Consider the following 23,025-nt stretch of genomic DNA (forward strand, 5'->3'; position numbering starts at 1 on the left):
CTTACTAAATATTTCTCTATGGGTGACAAACATTACATAAATGTCCACATCGTATACCATTGATATTTGATTCAATTGTAAGCTGTTCGTTTTATAGTTTTATTAATAATACACCAATCCCTTTATCCATATAAATCAAAGTGCAAAATTAGTCATTCTTAACCAAATGACTCCCACTTCAAATAGTGGACACTGTAATTCTTCAACTATTATAACTTACGATTACCTTCGATATCACAATTTTTTTAAAAATTCTTTCATAGTTTTATTTATTTTAAAGTTTAATTCGACTATCATAACCACCGTTAAGTAATACCCAAAGCAAAATTTCGTGACAACAAAACATAGTACAAGTAAACGGCGTCGTATCATGATTGGTTATAAAGCGTAAGCCTTAAATTTGGGGAAGAAGGAAAATTATTTTTGCAGAAAGAGAGAGCATCTAAAGCTTCTTGCTTCCCAAGCTTTCTCTGACTAATCCATCGGAACTTCCACCTCCGACCACCAAGAATGGCTGACAGTGAAGATGCTGCCCGTCGTCACACTGCGGTCAATGATTACCGCAAGAAACTCCTTCAGCACAAAGAGTTAGATGCCAGAGTCCGATCTCGTTTGTCCCTCAATACCCAACTTTATTATCTCCTCCTGTTTTTGTTTTTTACTCTCTGAATTCCGGTTCCTATCGTTCCGAAAAGGGTTTCTTTTTGTTGATTTGAGTAACAGTAGGGTATGGGTCTTCGGCAATGGTCGTTTTATGGACTAGGAGATTGCTGCATCTTGGTTTTAGAGTGTTTTAATCCATCCCCTCGATTTAACTTTAGGTCTCTGAGAAAGTTTGTGAGAGTGTGTTATATTTCTAGGAAGTTTTGGGAAATGGGTTTGTGTTGTTTCTTAGTTTTTATTTTGCTACATTTCTATCTTGCTTGTGACATGTGATAACATAAGCTGAAGTTCTTGATTGTTCTAGGTATTCTTGAGAAATTATCTTTGATTTATGGTTTTCAGTGAGGGAGAATTTGCGAGCTGCAAAGAAGGAGTTTAACAAAACGGAAGATGATTTGAAGTCTCTGCAGAGTGTTGGTCAGATTATTGGAGAAGTTCTCAGGCCACTTGACAATGAACGCTGTAGTTTTTCTTGTTATTTCTTTGCAATTCTTTTGATGTGAAGATTCTCTCAATTTGGGTGATAATGTGGTAGAGTGTCACTCCTTTTGTGATTTCAGTGATTGTCAAAGCAAGCAGTGGACCTCGGTATGTGGTTGGATGCCGCAATAAAGTTGATAAGGAAAAATTAACATCTGGTACTAGAGTAGTTCTTGATATGACAACACTCACCATTATGAGGGCTCTTCCACGTGAAGTAAGTTAGATTTATTAATTATACTCAGATGGTTACAAAAGAAGAAGAAAAAAGATTGTATTATCCTCTAATGCACGATTGGCCTAAATGTTTGACTAATTTGATCTAATAGGTAGATCCTGTTGTGTATAATATGTTGCACGAAGATCCTGGTAATGTTAGCTATTCTGCTGTGGGTGGCTTATCTGATCAAATTAGAGAACTGAGGGAGTCCATTGAGTTACCTCTAATGAATCCTGAGCTTTTTCTTAGGGTTGGCATCAAACCCCCCAAGGTACTCCCTCTCTAAAGCACATAGCTGATGGGCTTACCAAATTTTGGTTTTCTAGCTGATAGGTTTTGCATTATCAATTACTTTCACTGTCCTGTATACTTTCTCCTCCTTTTGCTTAAAATTTCCCCATTTCTATTCGAAGGGTGTGCTTCTGTATGGCCCTCCTGGTACTGGCAAGACATTGTTAGCAAGAGCCATTGCAAGCAACATAGATGCCAACTTCTTAAAGGTTGAATTTTCTTCATATACTGAAATGGCTTTACTTCCCCTTCTTCCCAGTTAGTGTATAACTACTAGCTTTTTTCTTCTCTTTAGGTTGTATCAAGTGCCATAATTGATAAGTACATTGGAGAAAGTGCGAGGTTAATACGAGAAATGTTTGGATATGCACGTGATCACCAGGTAAGTACTCATGTGTTATGAATTCTTTTGGTGTGATTCTATACAAAAATTGTGGATTCATAATTCATGCGCCATTCTTATCTGTGCTTAGCCCTGCATCATTTTTATGGATGAGATTGATGCCATTGGTGGGAGGAGATTCAGTGAGGGAACAAGTGCTGATCGTGAAATTCAGCGAACATTGATGGAGTTACTTAATCAGCTTGATGGTTTTGATCAACTCGGTAAGGTATGTCCAAATTAATCTGATCCCTTGTTTTTTTTTCTTCTGGGAATTCCAAACCCTTCTCATATATATATATATTCAGATCCCACCTTTGTTGTGAAGCTATCTTTGATCTTTAGATATGTCATATGAACATCGGTGCTTAAAAAACCCTATGAGATGAGGGTTCTATGAGGGTCTTTTAAGCTGAAAGAGTACCATATCTTATAATTGTTGGAACAACATGCAATTGTTATATGTACCCTAGACAGATGGCGAAACAGCTAACTGTTGTTCAGACGTCTAGATTTTTAGGTTCACAGATCTTTGCAAATAAATGACCTTTAACCATGTTTATCATTTGAGTTTATGATGGGCATGATTGTACTCTCTTCTTTATCCAGTATTTCTTAGCATCGTAATAAAAGGTGCAAACAAATAAGAGAGATAATGGGTCAAAAGGCTTCGTGATCACATATGACGTATCTAAGACTGATATGTTGCGGAAGTTCTTCAGGAATTTTAGTGAAGAAAAAAAATTACTTTTAACTTGGAATGTTAGTGGATTTTTTTTTTAATATTTAACTTGGGCAGCACTCTTATTGTCAAACCATCGTGTGTCGACCTAGAGGTATATAGGGGCACGGGCATGACCTTGATAAAACGGCTAAGGGATCATGGATTCTGTCTATGTTGGTCATGTGTCTAGGACTTAATTTCTATCGGTTTCCTTGATACCCTAATGTTGAGGATCAGACAAGTTGTCTTGTGAGATTTCAAGATGTGCATAAGTTGGTTTGGACACACTCGGATTTTATAAAAGTGTTCTCATGTTGTCAATTACTCTTTAATTGTGATAGCTGACATTTATTATTTTGAATTTTTCTATATCGAATAATAGTTTTATTTTTGTTTGACCAAGCATGGTATTTAATAAATCAAGAGAACATGAGACCATATATTCATGCAAAAAAAAAAGAACATATTTACCTTTTGAAGAGAAGATATAAAAATAAGGTCTTAGATCTTAATCATGTTCCCGCCAATGCTTTGACTTAATTGTTTGTTTCGTCATTAGTCTAAATTCTTCTATTGCAATTTTTTTTTCAAACTTGGTGCTATCGTAACACAAGATGGTTAATTTGACGATACCATAGGTCAAAATGATAATGGCTACTAACAGGCCAGATGTGCTGGACCCTGCACTTCTTCGGCCAGGGCGATTGGACCGCAAAATTGAGATTCCATTACCTAATGAGCAATCCAGAACGGAGATTCTTAAGATTCATGCAGCTGGAATTGCCAAGCATGGTGAGATCGACTATGAAGCTGTTGTAAAGCTTGCAGAGGTAACCCTGCTAGTTTTATTGTTTATTTATTTAATTTCTTTTAGTCTACCTTGTCCATAATCTGTAATGCCTAAAACTATCCTTTGTCTAGGGATTTAATGGAGCTGATTTGCGTAATGTCTGCACTGAAGCTGGAATGTCAGCTATTCGTGCCGAACGTGACTATGTCATCCATGAAGATTTCATGAAGGTAACATTTTCTTTCTATAGTAGTCTTTACTCATTGCATTGCAACAGAACCCTACAGAGAGATAGCCTTTTCTTCTCACTCGCTTTCATTATCTTTTTTGATGTTCAGGCTGTAAGAAAATTAAACGAGGCAAAGAAACTCGAATCCAGTGCGCACTATAGTGCCGATTTTGGGAAGGACTGAGCGATGTATTTTAGTCTTGATAGCCAAAATCTTTGCAAGCATAACATTTTCCTTCCTAGGGAAACGATGCACTCTTGGGATTCATGCAAAATTGAGCTTTTCCTGGTATCACTGGTGTTTTTCTTAGAACTATAGGAACTTTTTTGTATCTGATCACAGATGATGAAGAACATTCATGAAAATCTAGCCATTCTTCCTTTTCTTATTTATTCCCCTGTGCTTGTGGGCTTAAAATAGATTGTTCTTCACACTGCCTTAACTTTTCTTATTAATGTACTCACATCGACAAGTTATAAAGCTGAAGATGAAATCGTTCATTGTGATTTTCATTTATGATTTTCTTAAACATAATCGTCTGCGAATACACACCTCATTTCAAAGTTTATGCTCTGTTTTTGTTTGGGATGTCATGGTTTCGAACATTCAAATGGGATTCGATGAATTATAAAGTTGCTAGAATTCTATCTTTTTTACATTCGTTGGCTAAGATTTAACTGTTCTTCAATGTAGATCTGTTCTTGAGTTTGAATCTGATCATTCTCACGATCTTGTAAAACCAGTAGGCACTGACAAGCTGCAATCCCAGCGCCATGGCCTGAAGAAAAATTAGTACAGGAAGTAATTTGTTAGTGATGGTTGCATAAAGTACTTGATTATGGAGTAACCATGTCAACGTTTCATTTAATGTTATAGATTTGTTACTGATATGGTTGTGTTTATTTAATAATATGATTACATGACATGAAAGTAAATCGTTGGTAGTTGATCGTTGGATAAATTAGAAAATTAGTTTTGAAATGACTTTAATATACCGTTTTCGTAAAGTGAGATTTTTTTTATTCACCTACGAGTCTTGTTCTATAGTTTGTCACATTCATATCATATTGTGATCCATTGATTTTTGTGTGAAATGATCTATTATGCCATGTCATTGTCTCCGTGATGCATTGCTAAATAACTGCATTACTTCATTATTCAAATTTTTTTATACTTCTTTATCTTAATAACCATTGACGTTGACATTTTATTAATTGAAACAAAGTCGGCATTAGACGTTTGATAAAACAAATACCTTAATAAGGAAAGGGACATTGGCAGATAGAGTCATGTAAGTGAGATAAGGCCCTCCAACCATTCTTGCAAATGAAAATATCACTGCAAATCCAATCTGTCACCACATCGTTCGATAATCAGCGAAACTGTTCGATAATTGATTGATTTTCTTGTTTTCTCACTCTATAAACAATAAAAAAAAAACAGACAGTTTTAAAGATATTGTTGCTTCTAATTCTTTTTAAAGTTCTATGTTTAGTTTATTTGTTTGTACTAAAATAGTCTAATTACTTGTCCAAATATCTATACTTAGCTCAACTCAAAAGTGAAAAATTAAAACTAACATATTACTAAACTTATGTTAAGTAAAGAGTGACTTACATCAGCAGCCAAATTAAGGTCAGTGCCTCTGTAACCAAATTCTTTGAGAATTTCCCTTAAATGGAGAAAGGGGCTTGAGATCTCTGTTATCCACAATGCTGCTACCATCTCTGACCCACACTATACATACATATATATATACACCCAAAATTATTTCTAATTAATTGAGTAAATTATTAATGACAAAATAATTTTAAATCTTCACATTATTATTCATCAATTATGTAAATCAGTTGTTGTCTGGTTAAATAAAAACAATTATTCTCCTCCAACGATTAGATTATCCAACTTTATTTAAATTATTAAACTAACTTCTCTAATATTAAATCCTAAATAAATGACCGACCTAATTTTAAAATCTAAAATTTGATTATTGAGGTCACCAACTTTGTTTCTATTTTTCTTTTTTACAATTTATTGTAGGTCTTTCTTAAATTAACATTTCAATTTCAATTTGTAGTTAAATTAAGAAACGTAGTGTGGATTTTCAATGGTTTGGAAGTAGAAAACAAAACAAAAAAGCGTGGAAATTTTTGAGAAGTTAAAATCAATTGGACATCAAGCAGAAGAAATTTAAAAAAAAAGGAAGAAGAATTTGAGTGTAATTGTCGACAATCAATTTCCGATCCGACGGTTGTTGAAGTACAAAAAGGTAAAAAGAAAAAAAATATGGTTTACCTTTTGATAAGCAAAGCCTGCTGCAATTCCAACAATGCTAACCAAGTGATGGATGGTATTGTCCAAACTCACTTTCTTGTCAAAATGGCAACACACCATATCATATATCAAATATGAACAGCTCACACCCAATGTTTGCATCTGTCTAACACATTATCATTCCAACCACCATATATTCAATAGGTTAAAAAAGAACCCCACTTCAAGTTCATATCTATATTTTATTCTAAAGAATCTTATTAACAACTCACAATCTCAAATAACAAATCAGCTAACTGACTTTAATCACTCAAAACGACTAAAAACGTGTTTGATCTAACCTGAAAGATTCAAAATGTTTTGAGGGATTATATTCAAGAAGTACATGAGAATTAAAGAGAGTGGAGTAACCTGAAAAGATGAAGATTTAGAAGCAAGAGGACAAATGGGGCATCGCCAATTTTGAACAGAGATGGAAGCCAATGTGACAGCTAAAAAAGCATGGATTGTTGAGATGAGGCGATTGCAAAACTCAAAAGATCGATTTGGAAACACTACTTTTCTTAACAAAACGAAACCCAATGTCCATGATATTACACCGTAAACGACGACGTTTATAATGTCCGGATCTCGAGTCTCGGAAACTTCCATGGCAGCTCCAACAAAGCAGATGACCTTTTTCCTTTTTGTAGAAGACGAAGCCGAGTGTTGGGGAAAGAGGAGAGTAGAGTAAGTAGTTGTGAGTCAATTGTGGAGCCTTCTTGTGAAATAAAAAACCAACCTTTTTCTTTTCTTTCATTTAATTCAGAAGTTGATTTTGTGGTTGTCATTTTGTTGGAAAACATTTATTTACTCCCATCATGTTAGCTTCTTTAGTTTTCAATTTCTCTTCGAATCCATAAATATCAAAATATTACTTTTAATTTCTTTTTTTTTTTTATCTAATATTCAAATGTTTTTCTTCTTAGTTAGTTTAAAATAGTTATGTAGAAAGATTTTAAATTTAATTTTAATAGTAATGAACATTAATGAAATTTAATTAATTATAATCTCTTTTAAATGAGTGGATAGCTAAAGATTAACATAAAAGGGTCTTTATATATTACATGAAATTAACAAAACTAGAGTAAATTTGTAAGATTTTGAGACCTATGAACTAATTGAAGTCAGACTCAAAACCAAATTAAATAATCGAATGTTTACCGTTTTAAGTGTTAAACTCAAAATCTAGAAATAAAAAAAAATATATTTTTGAACTTTTTTTTAAACAAATTCAAATTCAAGATTTGAGCTTTTTACTTTTCTATTAATAATATTACCTTAATCAATTTATTTTTAATTACTATTAATTTAAAAAATTAGGAAAAAACTCATTTTTGGTTAAGCTTTCTTTTTGTGAAAATTGTTTAAAATATACTAAAAAAAATTATTTTGAGTGGCTTCCAAACACTTTAATTTTTTTTAAAATAACTTGTTATTTAAATTACACACTTAAAAATGTAACCAAAACATATCATAAAAGTAATATTTTGGATAGAGTGAAGGAGGTAGTTGTTAGCTAATATTATATAACACTCATTAACTATTTTGTTAGTACAACTTATAACTAACAACTAACCCATTTATATCATATTTATGATTATTTTAATTATTATGTTATCAAATATGTTTCCTTTCTAACCCAATTTAATTAATTTTGTAGTAATTGATATGAAATAAAAATCTTTAAAATTAAACATTTTTAGCGTTAAATTTTGCGGTCATTTTAATAATTTTTTTAAGGTTAAAGTTTTTTCATTTTGGAATAATTAAGAGTAAGCAAAGCTGAAGGTGTGAGCTGAGAATCACTTGTGCAGTTTTGTAGCTCATCACTATGAAATGGATGCATTGTGTTGGAATCATCCAGCAATTTCTCTGAAAGCCACCCAAAATTCTGAGAATCATGGTTTCCTTACACCCAAATCTTCTTCGTCGCTTTTTCACTGCCGAGCCGCGATGAACAGTTCAAATCCAGTATCAAAACCATCGCCACTGAAAATCCAGAATCGTATGTTTATTCTGGGGATGGGTTTCGTCGGACAGTTCTTTGCGCAAGAATTGAAGTACTCAGGATGGTAAAATCGCTACAGTTCTTTCTGCAAATTAGATAGATAGCTACCCTTTAATATCTTTCGGATTCGAAATATTTGTTGACATTTTAGATTTAGCTTTAAGAGTTATGGGTGTGAAGTTAATGACGTGGGGGTTGATCATTAGGGATGTTTCTGGGACTTGTAGAAACCTTGGGCAGAAGATGCAATTGGAGGGAAGGGGTTTTGATGTTTATGTTTTTGATGCAAATGATCCAGTGTAAGTTTCTGTTTGTGTTTCTTTGAGAGATCATGAAAGTTAAATTTGTTGCTAACCCTTACATTTTATTTCATTGATATGAAAGTATATATTCTAGTACGTGAGATGAGTGTACTAATATAAACAAAATTGAAACCGAAGTTCGTGATGCTTGTTCGGATGATGTTACGGTCAAAGTTCACTCCATACCCTATGAACCCTACGAGCTTGGCTGTAAGCTCCTGGCGGATATCTGGATCATAGTGTAAAGTGAGACAATGTATTATATACTTATGTTTCTGCTGTGATGTTCTTAGAGTGGTCTGTTCAAAACCAATTGACAATTTGGAAGTTGATATAATCATAATGTGATGTTTCCATTAGTTAATTGCTGTGTTTGTTTTGTAGACAGGACACTCTAAAAGCAATGAAGTATCATACTCACCTTCTCATTTCTATTCCACCAGATGTGGATGTGGGCGATCCTGTATGCTATATTATTTATCAGTTTTATTTTGAAATTTGAATACTATTGCAGGATGGCGTTCGAAAATTTTGTTGAGATTAATTTTGGTGTTTCAGCTGAGCTTTTTGATACTATTAAAGGGGCTTTCACAGCTTGTGAATCTGAAACGCCCTAGATTAATTGCAATGAAATGTTGTAACTTTGTCCTGCATCAAAGACTTGTTAACTTGAGTAATCTTAGGGAATTTTCTTGCTGTCCTGCATTGACTTTGCAGCTTCTCCATCATGAAAAGCTATTAAGGACTACTTTACAGGGTGGAGATCTTCGATGGCTTTGCTATTTGTCGTCGACAAGTATGTGTTTGCTGTAGTGTTAATAGGCCAGCATTTCCTGTTGTTATACATGCGTTAAAATAAAACAGTAGTATACCATAGGTCTAGCAAGAATGTTAGAAATGTTTTTAATCACCATTGCCCCTCAAAAAAGTGAACTTTACCTTATGTAAAACTGCCAAAGTACACTTACCTTCGAAATTTGAAATTACCTTATTTTATGGATAAGGATAGAAAACAAGAGAGGCTTTCATATTTTGGTTTGATCTCACTCTCTGCCCACATTTGCCTCTCTTTCTCTCTCAGAAGCGTTTTATGAGGGTATAAACCCTAGATATGAGTAGAGCCCTTCCATTTTGCAGTTGGAAGTCCTGCTTATGGTCCCTGTTTATTTTATTTATACTATCAGCACGTAGTCCTTTGCTGTAGGATGTATTAAGTTTCCAGTGGCTGCTATGCCATTAATGCAACAAGTATAGCATTTGTGATTTCAAGGGATACCGTACCTTCTTCCTTTAGTGCACATCTGTTTTGGGCCTTTGGCACAGTTTCCCACTAGACCTTTGTCCACAGTAATTGCATATTTCCATTATTGACCATATGATCCGAGTTTCTTCTTCGTGGCAGGTGTTTATGGAGATTATGGAGGTGCTTGGGTAGATGAAGAGTAAGTGATTTTGGATATCTACTGAGTCATAATTTTCATCACCATATATTTACTTGGTTTCGGTATTAAATAAGTAAATCACTCTATGGTAGTAACCCGGCAAACCCCTTAAGTCGGTCAGGCAAGTTGAGAATCGAAGCAGAGGAGAGATGGATAAATTTGGGTAATGATCTTGGCTTCTCAACTCAAGTATTTCGCCTTGGAGGTATCTATGGACCAGGTAGAAGGTTGTGACTTCCTTTCTCTTAATGTATGTGTTAGAATTCAAGCTTTTTTCAAGGTTCCATTCTTCTTTGTCATTCACTGCACTCAACTTCACGTCTGTACCATTTCGGTACTTGTGATCTCCTTCATATGGTCCATGTCTGAACAAAATGTTCTCTTTTCTCTAAAAGACATTGGTTCAATCACAGTGCTATTGACACAATAATCAAGCAGAGATCCTTATCCGAGCGTCAACAACGTAGAGCACGTAGACAATTCACATCCCGAGTTCATGTTCAGGACATCTGCCAAGCTCTTAAAGCTTGTATTCAAAGGCCTTCTTCCAGGTAACATAACTTTAAATCAATGAAAGCACCATGTAGTTAGAAAGAGAGAGTAATGAAATCAAAACTGGTAAATAAACCAAGATTTTCAATACTAGAAGTTCTTTTGCAGGAGATTTTACAACATAGTTGATGACGATCCAGCTCCAAGGGAAGAAGTTTTCTCATACGCTCGAGATTTGGTCGAGAAAAAGTGGCCTGGGAAATTCGACACATTGTTGAAGCCAGTGGAGGAAAGTGATGTTACCAATGGGAGTGTAAGAGGCGATAAAAGAGTGTGCAATGCACGTATGAAAAGAGAGCTGGGAGTGAGTCTTGCGTATCCCACTTATAAATCAGGATTGCAAAGCATAATTGACCAAATGGGAGATGAGGAGCCCTCGTGAAGGGAGAGCGAGAGACCTTCAAATTTGTAGATGATAAAGGAACTTTTTTTGAGTTAAAAATTGTGGGCAAAGATTGAATGATTGAACTTTGAAATGATGATTAATGCTTTTAACAATTAAGCTATGCTCGAATTTGCTTCTTACTTGGTCTTGGAGATCGAAGGCTTAATAATCTAGAGGTGATTCTAGGTTAGTTTCTTCAACCCAAATGCGGGTTCATTTAGGTTGAGTTGGTTTACGTTAATGATTTGATTTTTTTCAAAAAAAGAAATAAATTGTGAATATATAATAAATTTATTTCATTATCTTTGTAAATAGAATTATTCAATTTAAAACCATAACTATAAAAATTCTTTACAAACTACTCCAACTCCAAAAATTATTATAATTATAAGTTTGTTTTATGACAAATGATGTAAAATAGTTATGAAATTAAATATAATTTAAGAAAATAAATGAAATAAGCATTTTGAAATTAATATTAACTTTTAGTTTTAAGTTAGAATTCATTTCCAAATTGAGTTGATCATTCTCTTTTGCAGGAAAGTAGCAGTATTTACTATGAGATATTAAATATATATTGTGACATCGCATTTCAACATCAAAAATGTCAGGATGGCCGAGTGGTCTAAGGCGCCAGACTCAAGTTCTGGTCTTCGAGAGAGGGCGTGGGTTCAAATCCCACTTCTGATAAATTTTTATTTCTATAATTTTCTCTTCTTGTGACAAGAAATTAGGGAAAATAAAATAAAACCACCAAGGAGAATCGAAACTGTCACCTCCAAAAGAAAGGATTTTCAAAAGACCCATTAACTATGTATCCAATATCACACTAATATAATTCATTTGAATTTTTTATAAGGAAAAAACACATATTAAATCACTCATTTCATTATTCTATTTTTTTCATTTATAAAATTTCATTTTGATATCTAAACTTTAATTGTTATAAGAAAAATGATCATTTTGATTCCTTAAAAGATGAAAAAAAAATAAAATTGAAAAGTATCAAAATAAGAAACTAAAAGACAAAACATTAAAGTAAAATTATGGAAGTCTTAAAGCAAATAATAAATAAATAGTTGCATAAGGAATTTCCTTATGTCTATATATAACATTACATCAACCAATGTGAAGTCAAATTGGAAAAAGTTAAAAATTAAATTTAAAAAACGCTTAGTATAAAAATAAAACATTTAAGTAAATTAATTAAGATCTTTTACTTTTTCTATAAAATAAATGTAGAGAGGGGGACCCACTTTTTTCCTTTTTTTTTTTTTTGTTATTTATTATTATTATTTAAATAAGAAATTTGTAAAAGAGAAAAAAGAAAAAAAAAAAAAAAAAAAGAAACACTGACCCTTAATTGCACTAAAAAGACAGAATGTTTACAACTAAAACTGACTTCCAAACACAAAATGCTTTTCTCTCTTTTCCCTTACTTCTTTTATACCAACTTATGATCACCCTCTTGTTAGGAATACAACCAAAAAGTTTTATATTGATTTAACATAAACAAAAAATTAATAATACTTAAGTGAGAAAGTGTGGTATTAGAGACATGCTATTAACCTGTTAATCATATTAGTAGCAATGTTCTAATTATATAGATTAAAGATGTAGCGGAGTGTTGAAAGTAGTCATGGACGATCATAGTTTAATTAGTGCATATGTCATGTGGTGTTGTACCTCTATTAAATAGATTTGTTTGATGAATCGGAGAAAAAGAGCTAATGTAGATAAGATTTAAATCGATAAATCACTACTAGAGGAGGGGTTGACTGTTCTTTTATATACGTATTTTATTATGCATGACAACTATTATTTTTAGATGATCTCGTTTTTCTAATAAAATTCTTTTCAATCTTCTAATTATTGAACATATTTAACCTTGTATTTTCTTAATTGTTATGAAAATTTTATATTAGGATTGTTGTTTTTTTTTTTTTTTTTTGAAAATGTCTTTTTAGTACAACTTGGGGATCAAGATATCTGAACTTGAGACCTCGATGCCTTGAGCAAAGCTTATGTTGACTTTATATTAACATTGTTTGACTACTAATGCAATAATTAAAAATAAAACACTTAATTAATCACTTTTTACAAATTCTCAAGATAATTATTGTAAAAGAATCTCTCAAATACAAAAGGCTTGTATAAAAAGGGTAAATTGGTAAAGGGTTAAATATATTAAACTAAGCAAAGTATTATAAACGAAAGAAAATCTCACTCTCGATTTCGTTACAACTTTTTTTGAACTCACTCTTTCATTCTTTGCATACTTTTAGGTGAAGAAAAGGAGATTGTGTCTTAGATTGGTTTGTATAATACAACTATTATTGAGTTGTTGTTTATCCAATGATTAAGAAATGACACTTTTATTTGAGCATCATTTCACATGATATTTCATCTTTTATTATACTCAATGTTCCAAATCTTCCATAATTTATGACACTTTAAACAATTAATTAATTATCTCACCCAAATTGTCAACATATAATAATAATAATAATTTATGTTATATAAAATAATATATATCGGTAGGTTTTAAAAAATCATTATTTCAAGAACATTGAAATAGTTTTGCATTATGTATAATTTAGATTATTTTATACCATTGCCAACTTAAAAGCAAATATTTATATATATGAGTTTGAATTATGTTTGTTTATATGAAAAATATATTCGAGTTACACCGACAAGAAAAGTAACACGCTATTATAAATATTATTATAAATTCTACTAATTTTGAAGTTCGGGATTTAGTATCTTCTCATCTCACGTATTATTGAAAAAAGAAAAAAAAATGTCTCAATTAATCACAATCACTTAATTATGTTTCTAAACATATAAAATAAAAATTAAATCGCAATGATATTTGAGCTTTATGGAATGTATTTCATAGATGATCTTGACATGATTTTCTCTCAGTATATAAAATCATAATATCATTGAACCTTTAGAATTCAATTATCACATCGTAGAATCAAAATGAAAGTAATAATAACATTTGTCGTTTATTTGTTGAACGACTAAATCTTTACATGCATTTTAATATTATTTGTAATATTATATCATATTTAGATAAAACATTAGTAGTTTTTTAATATTTCACATAGTTATTATAAATCATCGTACATACGTCGAGGATTATACTTTATTTTTTTCAAAATTGCGAAAATGTGTGAGAGGATGAAATCTATCCACTTATTAAATGATAATCATAGATGTTTATTTATTAAAGTAGCTCAAATTAACTCAAAATAAAAAATGATGTGATAAAGGGAAAAAGAAAATGGAAATGAAAGTGAAAAATGAGAAGTGGTTGGGAAAAGGGAAAAAGAGAAAGAAAGAGATATTTGAAGCCCAACCATAAGCAACCATATGCATATTGAATTGAGTGGGAAGCCACATGTCCCTTTCTTCAAAATATAGGGCCAATTATCCAAATTACCAAGTAATATTCTTCACCAATCATTTATCAAAAACCCCTCCATGACCAACCAAAAGCACTTCTCTATATCCCTTACCTTCTTAAATCATAAAAAAAAAAAAAAAAAAAAAAAAGTACAAACTAAATTAATATTATATCCCCCTCCCTCCCTTTCTTTTTTCTTTTGTGCTTTTGCCCTTCTTTATATAATTATTCTAAGTGAACCAAAACTCATCTAGTTTGACCACAGTGGCATAGTGAATGGTACATTCTTTGTAAAATGTGCTAAAATATTATTTTAATTACCCAAATATTATATTGTTTTTTAGGAAAATATTGTTATTATTACATAATTAAATTTGATTAAAAAATTACCCAAATTGGATATTTAAAAGAACAAAAGCACATGAATTAAAATCTAATATTTGAAAATTAAAAGTAAATTAAAAAAAATAGAGAAGTTGTAAAAAGATAAAAAACCCAAAAATTATATATAAAAACTAAAACTACACATTAAAAAAAAAAAAAATGGAAGATAGACTAAGGTTGAAGACACTTAAAAGTGTATAAACCAAAAAATCAACGGTTGAGATTTTATTAATTAATTATAAGAAGGAAAAAAATGAATGCATACTCAAACTCGTTCTCGTCTTTGATTTGAAATCTAAAATAAGCATCACATTTTTTTTTTTAATATGGAAATATGAAATAAATATCTTCATCGTTGAGAAGAGTGGTTTTAAATAAAAAGGTAAGAAAAAAAAAAGGGGGTTGGTGAGTTCTTAAATAAATATGAGAAAAAGGTAGCAATCTCCCAATTATTTTAAAAAGAAATCAATCAAGTAGGAGAATTAAGAATTTGTAAATATGAGGTTAGATCCATAAACAATAGTAATTAAAAGAGGAATAAGGTTAAGTTTGATGAGATTTGCACAAATGCCCCCCGACCCCCCTCTTACAAAAATAATTTCAACTAAGGCCCCCACCCATTTCTACTCCCCAAAGAAAGATTGTTCTTGTTTTTGTTTCAATGGAAATCACAGAAACATGGATGGATCCACATTTTTCTAACAAATAGATCAGATCAATAAATTAAAGCTTCTTGGATACTCAATAATGGAAGATATCAGCGGCGGCCATGATCGGCTGGTTGACATACAAGAAATTCATTGAGTTCATGAAGCTATCGGCGGCCACAATAGTCTGAATCTGAAATGCTTCCTCCTCCTCCTCTGTTTCTCCAAATCCGCCATTATTGTTGCCGCCGGTGTTGTTGATGCAATTAGCGATCTCCTCGAGCGATTGCAATCTCTGCGTCAGTTCCGCCATTTGAGCTTTCAGAATCGAGTTCTCAGCTTCGACATTCATATAAAGCTGCGATGTAATGTTGATATTTGAAAGAATCTGAGCGTTATCTTTCTTTAATTGTGTAACTTGCGCCATCAATTCATCAAGATGCTGTTGCTTCCTCATCCGAGATCGTCTCGCTGATTCGCGATTCGATTGCATTCTTTTCCGTTTTCTCTGATCCATCAGAACCTGCAAATCCTCTTCGGAACCTGAGTTTTGAAGCCTAATGGAACCCGAGGAATTTCCGCTTGCAGAATCCATAGAGACGATGAAGATGATAACAATTAATTAAACTCACAGCACAGAAGACAGAGATTACAGATTATAGAATGATCTAATCTATGGTCGAAAGAGAAAACCTAAATGGAAAGGGTTATTATAAGGAAAAAAAGAAAAGAAAATAAGAATGACGGAACCGGGAATGGATCTGGTGTGATCTTAGGGAGAAGAAAGAAGGAAGTTCACGAGAAAACGTAGAACCAGTAGAGGAAGACGACAGAGAAAGATTGAACGAGATGGGTGCGGCGGCGGAGAGAGGAATCGATCATAAAACCGGAACGGAGAATTTCACTGAGAATGGGAGACATGAAGGCGAAACATGAAGAAGAAGAAGAAGAAGAAGAAATTGAGCATCTAAAAGGGCAGAAATAGGGGGAGAGAAAGAAAGGAGGGAGAAGATCGAGAGAAGGAGAGGAGGTTGGGGAAAGTGGGGAAAGGGTGAATTTATAGAAGAGAGAACGATGGAAAAGGATCGGGAAATGCGAGAAAATTTAGGAACAAAATAGAAAAATTAAAAAGAAAAGAAAAGAAAAGAAAAGTGAGAGAGAGAGAGAGAGAAAAGGGCATAGGAATCTCCTTCAACTCAATTGGGTTCGGCGGGACACACCAAATATTTTTATTTTTCTATATATATATTCTTCTAATTGAATAAAATCCTAATTTTTATAACCCTCCAACTTTTATCTGCTTTCCACACCACACCCACTCTTTTCTTTTTTTCCATATGTATATGAATCATTTCTATTTTGTTTTTCAAAATTAATTGTTCATTAGGTTCTAAATTTGGTCTAAATCAATTATTAGCTTTAACTTTCATACTTTCCCCCCTCTTGTTTTACATTCTTCCTTTTTTTCTTTTTTTGAATGAATTTTCAGTTTTTTTAATAAATCATTTGAATTTTTTTCAGCAAAAAAAAAAAAAAAAAAAAACAATGTTTTTTTTTTATTTTAAATTCTATTTTTAAAAATTTTATTGAATTTCGAAAAATCATTGAAAATAGGCCAATTTGTTATTGCTGCTTTATCGTTCATACGCTTTACATAAGATTAGTTTTCCTAATTTTGTATTGATTTATATATATATTATTTGGTAGGACGTAGGAGACAAATAATTGTGTAACGAAGTGGTCGGGATGATTTGTGAATTTACCTAACACTAACTTCATTTTCCATCAATCACCCTTTAATCATTATAATCATTTTTATTTTTAGATTTTTGGTATCTTAATAATTGTTATATGTTAATATGTATTATTTTGATCGAAGTTCATATTTGTTCATCCATATGTTATTTAAAAAAATAGAGCAAAAATATCCAAATAGTTGATTAAAAATTAGAAGAAAAAAAATAGTTTCTTTTTTAATAATAATCCATCTACATAATCATATATTAACCTTTTAATTTGTGAACTAAAATTCTTTTGAGAGATAATAGACTAATTACGTTGTAACGGTGACAATAAATAAGAAGTTGTCAAGAAATGAATGTGTTTGAGAGTGTTGGTGAACTATATTTATAGACTTTCAAGCTCACTCTTCGTAAATAGTTTAATCTAATATTTGTAGACGTTGTGATTGGACACGTACATACAACTTTACGTAATGATCACCACCTCCAAAGGGCCTTCAAAATGCTTTCTAAAATGTCCAAAATGATTTTCGCAATGTACTTCAAATGATAATAATGTGCACGTGTCCCATTTTGTAATTCGCAATAGTCAAATTTTTAAAAGCATACTATAAGTTATTTAATAATATAGATCACTATAAAGCATGCAATCTTATCGATCCTCGTATACTCGATTATAAATGTAAGTATGATATATGTATATATATAAGGTTTAAAAGAGAGAAAAAGAAACAGGTGTCAGTGTTGTATGGGCCATGTAAGAAAATATAATTAATGAGAATGAGATTATTAGATATTTCATTGTCAATATAATTAAGTGGGAAAAAAAAGAATAGAAAATGTGAAGGAGAAAAATAGAGACTAAAAAGGGAGCTTAGCTTTAGAAGAGACGAATAAGACAGGAAATAGAAAAGAGAAAATGACATTGAAGTTAGCTAAAAATAATTAGACAAGAGAGAGACGTATACAACTTGGAGAAGATTGATAGACATCATTAATAGAAATCGCACTAACAATTTTCTTTTTTATTTTAACAAACATTAAAAAAAAAAAATATATGTTTATTATTTATTATGTCATATTGGGTAAGAAATTTAAAATTATTAGAGAAAATGAATGTATTTATTAATTTTGTAAGTTATTTATGATTTTGAATATTGAAAAAAGGGTGAAAGTTGGTGATAAGAGTTGGACTCCGATTTGTGAGTTTGATTCCCATTGCTTATGCGAATTATCATATTTTCCACATCTCTCTCCCACTTTACTTTATAGAATCCAATGAAAGGGTAGTTATGTCATCTTTTTAATCCAAGTGCTCATTAGTTTCTTACCTAATCTAACATTCATGTAAAAGGCAGTTAATTAGTGGTGATCAAACACTCAATTACCATCTTAAACATCCATGCTTTGATTACTTACCCTTTATAATTATTCAATTAAAAAATATACTTTTTTTTACCACATGAAATAATTGGGTGTTAATTAGTTACTAAACATATTAGATTGAGTGGGAGAAAGGACATGAGTTACTATCGAAGAAAATAGAAAGGACATGAGTTACTATCGAAGAAAATTGACTTACTCAATTTGATGATAGATTTACTATAATAAATCCCTTTAGATAAATAGTTGGGTTTTATGGTAACTCAACTCTTGTTTGGGGGAAGGGTTATCATAACACCTATTTCCTCTCTCTCATTTTTGTTAAACTGTTTTTTTAACTCTCCATAACCCTATCTCTTCAAGTCTTTCATAAAACTCCTTTTTCAAACCCTTTTTCCAAATACATTTTATCATAAAACTACATTTTTAAACACTTCTCCCAAACACATGTTATGATAAAACTACACTGACTCTCCATAACCCAACATTTCCCCCAAATGATCCCTAGGAGTTTTGAATTGTCATCCCGAATCTTCCAAATAGAAGTTTATTAACAATAAATATTATATGAATGGATTAAAATAGTCGAGAATTTTGAAGCGAAGAAAATGAGAATAAGGGAGGTTGGCATAAAGGGTAAAAAGAGAAGAGTGAAGATAGGCGTAGAGTTGAATCCTCCACCCTAAAAGAGAAAGAAAAAGGAAATGAATGAAGGGATTTTGTGGGGCGGAGAATGAGAGAATCTTACTCTCCATCTTCATATATACTTATAATGACGCTTTTGGACTCATGGATTCAAACAAAATTAATTCCAAACCTCACTACCATTTTTACCAAATTGGCTAATCAATTTTTTTTCTTTTAAGCTTATAAAGATAATGTTTATTCAAGAGAAATAAAAAGATGTTACAACATAAAAATGTAATAATTTCCTTACTTTATAATATAAATATATTATATAAAAAAAAAGAGGCAATAAATGATGATGATGATGATGATGTATGACTTAAATTATTGTACTTTTAACTAATACAAAGATGAAAATTTGGTTTGAAATCACAGACCAAATTGCATACCCACAATTTCAAGCTTTCTCTTAATATTTCTTCTAAAATCTTTTAATAAATCTCATGCCTACTTGAGATGTTGAGGAAAAAAGTAGGGCCGATGGGTAGTTTAATATCCTATAAATCAAATAATATGTGTCTTTAGTTATAATTTGTTCCTCAAAATGAGTATATTTCAACGAAACTTAATATGCACTTTTTTCGTTGTTCTTCATGACATATATGATTCTCGTTAAAGTGAGCATAGTTCAATTGACATGTGATATGTATTAGTGATTAAGAGGTTCATCGTAAAGTATCAAAAGAAAACCATAAGAAAGAAGAAGCACGACAAGACTAAAAAGACATCGAAATAAAAAAAAAGGGAAATTAAGTGGGGACACAAACAACAAACGTATTGTAACCTCACAAGAAATTTTAGCCAAAAAGGAAGCTCTAAAGATATTAATGAGATGGTCCCTTAAGAGCCCAAAAGAGATCAAAATTTAGCCGTAAAAGATTGAGTTTGACAAAATAATTCAATGTCTCTTTCATAATTTTCATTTTACCTAAAAATTATACTTTTATACAATAACCTCAACATATACATATACAAAAGTAATAACCAAACAAAAAAAAAGTGTTTCGTTTCGAATTTTTAAAATATATCAACCGTCTCTTAGAATGTTGAAATGAAACAACATGCTCGTTAAGGTAACTAAACATTTATATAGAAAATGTTATTATACAAACGAAAAAGTACAATCATTAAACTTGAACAATATAAAGAAGTACAACCAAAGTGACCGAGTATTTTTACCTAAAATATTATTTACTTTAGAGTAAGTAATGTTGGCTGTTGACAAATTGCATACGTTGAAACAACTATTGATGAGTACAAGTTGATGCACTTTTTTTTCTTCTCATGTGTATGTGTGTATATATATGTGTGTGTGTGTTTTTTTGCAAAATTAAACCCACTTGGGTTGTTTGATTCATAAGTTTCACCTTTAATGCAAGTTGCATATTTTTTGGTTTTGGTTTTATATTGTAACTTTCCCATCTTAGGCATCTAGTTCTTATCATATACTGTGTGTTAAAAACTATGCTTCTACTACTTCCATCCAAAATACAATCTTATTTTCCCAAATAAAAAACAAACACTAAAAATTATATATAAAAATTAGGAAAAAGAAAAGTTGTAAATTCAAATCTTCTTTTGAATTAATAATAGAGATCGGACCTCGTAATCTTATATGAGTTTTCTTTTTTCTTTTTCAAAGTCTCTCATTTTTGCTCCAACGACGATTATTATTGCATTTTTATATATTTATAAACTTCAAGATAAAGTAATTTGTTTTTCAGTATGTAGTAGAGAAAAAATAATATGTGAGAAAGAGTTATGGAAACTAAAGTTTTATAGACAACTAAATTTTTGGTTAGAGATTAGAATAAATTTAGGGAAATAAAATTAGAAACATAATAATTTATAATAAAAAAATTTACAAAATTGAAGATAAAAATTTCTTTTTAAAATCATTTGTCGAAAGGTTAAGTCGAGATGTCGTGTAAGAAAATAGTGGAAATCATATAAGGTGACCTATGGTAAAAAGGAAACAATAAAAAGGTGTGAGTATAACCATAAGTGTTTTTCGTTGAAACTCCGACTATTTTGAGGAAGTTGATAAAGAAATGAATAGGAAAGTTGAAAGTTGTAAATTATTGAAGAGGGTAGGTTAATAAAAGTAGACATTATTACAAAATTTGATGATATGTCACTTGAGATATCTGAAGGGAAAGTGGTCCATTTTTAGGGCTTGTTTTCTCCTTCTTACTCTCTCCATTCTTAATAATAATGGAGCCAAGTTGTTTGGATCTTCCAAAAGAAGAAGAAAGAAAATTGTCAGTCATTAAATAAGTGCAAGGCTTTAAGGCACACAACCAATGACCCTTTTGAGAATCAATAATAAATGTGTATGTGGGAGTGGGATATTACACATCTCCTTTTACATTTTCTTTATGGTACCTACTGGTCATAGGACCAAAACTTTTTAATTAATTATAAACAAGTAGAGATCACATTCGAAAAACGTCATTTTTCTTTTGTTTCTCATTTAAGATGTGTAGATTTTGTTAGAGAGCAAGGACGAGTAGAATAGATCTCTCCATATGTTTCGTAATGTTTTGTTCTTTGAAATTGGTTATATGCCCAAAAATGATCTTATGTCAATGTACCATATTTTATTAGGGTGCGAGACTTTTAATTAAATATTTCAAGCTAAGTTATTGTAAACTTTTTTTTATTGAAAAAACAGCCCTATATCTAGATGCCATTTTGTAGCAATAAATACTAAATAGAGGCATTGATTAGGTCGGTTTGTTTGTTTGTTTTAATTTTGACCTTTTTTTACAACCTAACACTTAGGTCTTTAGCAGGTTTGTAATTTAGATGATTCATTTGCTAATTTTACTAATTAAATATTACCTTCATTTTTTCTTTTTCTTTTTTTTTCCTTTTGACAATTAAACATATTTCTCATATGTTAATTGTAAAACAATTATTATATTCTTTTGCCTCCACAAGACACTTTTTTTTATAAAAACAGTGAGTTTCAATTTGATTATCCACTATTTTTACAAAGATTTCAAAGGTGATAGTATATAGATTTGATATAAGTTGATTTATCAATTCTCATTTTGATATTAATGTAAGAGTTCAATTTCCATGAAACAATAATGTAAGATTCATTGTGAGTGATAGCAAATGTAGTGTCATAGCAAAACTGTATAATAGTCAATGGTGCCATTGTCCTTTTAAAGCCTTCATGAAAAAGAAGAAAAACCACAAACTTCTTTGTCGTCTCTTTGTCATTTTCATCTCACTTCATCATTTCCAATGGAGTTATTTTGGTGGGAAACAATCAATGCTTCCAAAATGTTACTGTGGATTCTTTTTTTATATATGACAATTTTAGATGATGAGAAGGTCAGAATCAAAATGTAAGGGTAAAATGGAAAACTTTGCATTATCATTCACCGTCAATGACAAGAGATCAGCTAGCAAAGGCAATTTGTTTGCCTCTGCTTCCTCCATTGTTTGAAACTTATATATTACTGTGTTACCTCCACATGACTTGTGAATTAGGTCTTGTTTCCATATCGAGTAAGTTTGTATTATTCTTCCCTAAAAAGCTTATTTTATTCTAAATCGAAGAAGTACCTATGGAAAGTACTACGCTGGTGTGTTCTTCTGATTTTGTTTTGAAAGTGACATCTTCTCCAAAATATAGATATATGCTAGCGGTGGCATGTGAAGTTCAGGCGAATCTTTTTGGATGAAATATATTAGTGACACTAGGGATGTGGAATGGTGCAATCTTTTGGAAGGTTGAAATGAAAGGGTATTATTGTTGTTGCCATGGGGAATATCTCTTTTTGATTGCAACTTGGATGCATTTTAGTGGTGAAGCCCTTGGAGTCCACTATGATTTTCTAAACACACACAAATCCTAAGCTTCTTCTTCACCAATAGCCACAAGAATGCTTAAACATGTCAACACTACAATGATGCTTTTATAAATTTTAAATTTTAAATTTAAAAAAAAAAAACGCACCTTCTTGGT

At 31.3% G+C, this 23,025-nt stretch overlaps 4 protein-coding genes and 1 non-coding gene across 12 annotated transcripts; 3 read left to right on the plus strand and 2 right to left on the minus strand.

The window, feature by feature from the left end:
* Positions 1-339: 339 nt before the first annotated feature.
* On the plus strand, positions 340-4,292 carry LOC103487997 (26S proteasome regulatory subunit S10B homolog B). 2 transcript variants are annotated; one of them, XM_008446529.3, is made up of 10 exons: positions 340-610; positions 1,006-1,125; positions 1,224-1,360; positions 1,473-1,634; positions 1,777-1,863; positions 1,950-2,036; positions 2,128-2,265; positions 3,399-3,590; positions 3,682-3,780; positions 3,889-4,292. In XM_008446529.3, the coding sequence occupies exons 1-10, from the start codon at positions 511-513 to the stop codon at positions 3,961-3,963; spliced, it is 1,197 nt and encodes a 398-aa protein (XP_008444751.1). In that variant the 5' UTR covers positions 340-510; the 3' UTR covers positions 3,964-4,292. The 2 variants fall into 2 exon arrangements, with proteins under 2 accessions (XP_008444751.1, XP_050938319.1); XM_051082362.1 differs by having other exon boundaries at positions 389-610; positions 3,682-4,292.
* On the minus strand, positions 4,263-6,813 carry LOC103487998 (uncharacterized). Of its 3 annotated transcripts, none has more exons than XM_008446530.3 (5): positions 6,466-6,810; positions 6,076-6,216; positions 5,398-5,517; positions 5,036-5,131; positions 4,263-4,558 (listed from the first exon to the last, which is right to left on the minus strand). In XM_008446530.3, exons 1-5 carry the CDS (start codon positions 6,703-6,705, stop codon positions 4,454-4,456), a joined length of 702 nt encoding a protein of 233 aa, XP_008444752.1. In that variant the 5' UTR covers positions 6,706-6,810; the 3' UTR covers positions 4,263-4,453. The 3 variants fall into 3 exon arrangements, with proteins under 3 accessions (XP_008444752.1, XP_050938321.1, XP_050938320.1); XM_051082364.1 differs by having other exon boundaries at positions 6,076-6,220; positions 6,466-6,612; XM_051082363.1 differs by lacking the exon at positions 5,398-5,517 and having other exon boundaries at positions 6,466-6,813.
* A 993-nt stretch (positions 6,814-7,806) lies between these two features.
* Positions 7,807-10,898, plus strand: LOC103487996 (uncharacterized). Of its 5 annotated transcripts, none has more exons than XM_051082366.1 (8): positions 7,807-8,168; positions 8,311-8,403; positions 8,791-8,869; positions 9,124-9,202; positions 9,809-9,848; positions 9,941-10,075; positions 10,244-10,399; positions 10,495-10,898. In XM_051082366.1, the coding sequence occupies exons 1-8, from the start codon at positions 7,933-7,935 to the stop codon at positions 10,523-10,525; spliced, it is 849 nt and encodes a 282-aa protein (XP_050938323.1). In that variant the 5' UTR covers positions 7,807-7,932; the 3' UTR covers positions 10,526-10,898. The 5 variants fall into 5 exon arrangements, with proteins under 5 accessions (XP_050938323.1, XP_050938324.1, XP_050938325.1 ...); XM_051082367.1 differs by having other exon boundaries at positions 7,808-8,168; positions 10,498-10,898; XM_051082368.1 differs by having other exon boundaries at positions 7,817-8,168; positions 10,262-10,399.
* A 493-nt stretch (positions 10,899-11,391) lies between these two features.
* Positions 11,392-11,475, plus strand: TRNAL-CAA (transfer RNA leucine (anticodon CAA)). Its single transcript has one exon. It is a non-coding gene; the product is annotated as a tRNA-Leu (tRNA).
* Positions 11,476-15,088: 3,613 nt separating this feature from the next.
* On the minus strand, positions 15,089-16,433 carry LOC103487995 (bZIP transcription factor 11). The gene has a single exon (XM_008446526.3). The coding sequence runs from the start codon at positions 15,824-15,826 to the stop codon at positions 15,326-15,328; it is 501 nt and encodes a 166-aa protein (XP_008444748.1). The 5' UTR covers positions 15,827-16,433; the 3' UTR covers positions 15,089-15,325.
* Positions 16,434-23,025: the final 6,592 nt, after the last annotated feature.

Source organism: Cucumis melo, chromosome 3 (assembly GCF_025177605.1).
Source record: "Cucumis melo cultivar AY chromosome 3, USDA_Cmelo_AY_1.0, whole genome shotgun sequence".
Classification (NCBI taxonomy): Eukaryota; Viridiplantae; Streptophyta; class Magnoliopsida; order Cucurbitales; family Cucurbitaceae; genus Cucumis; species Cucumis melo.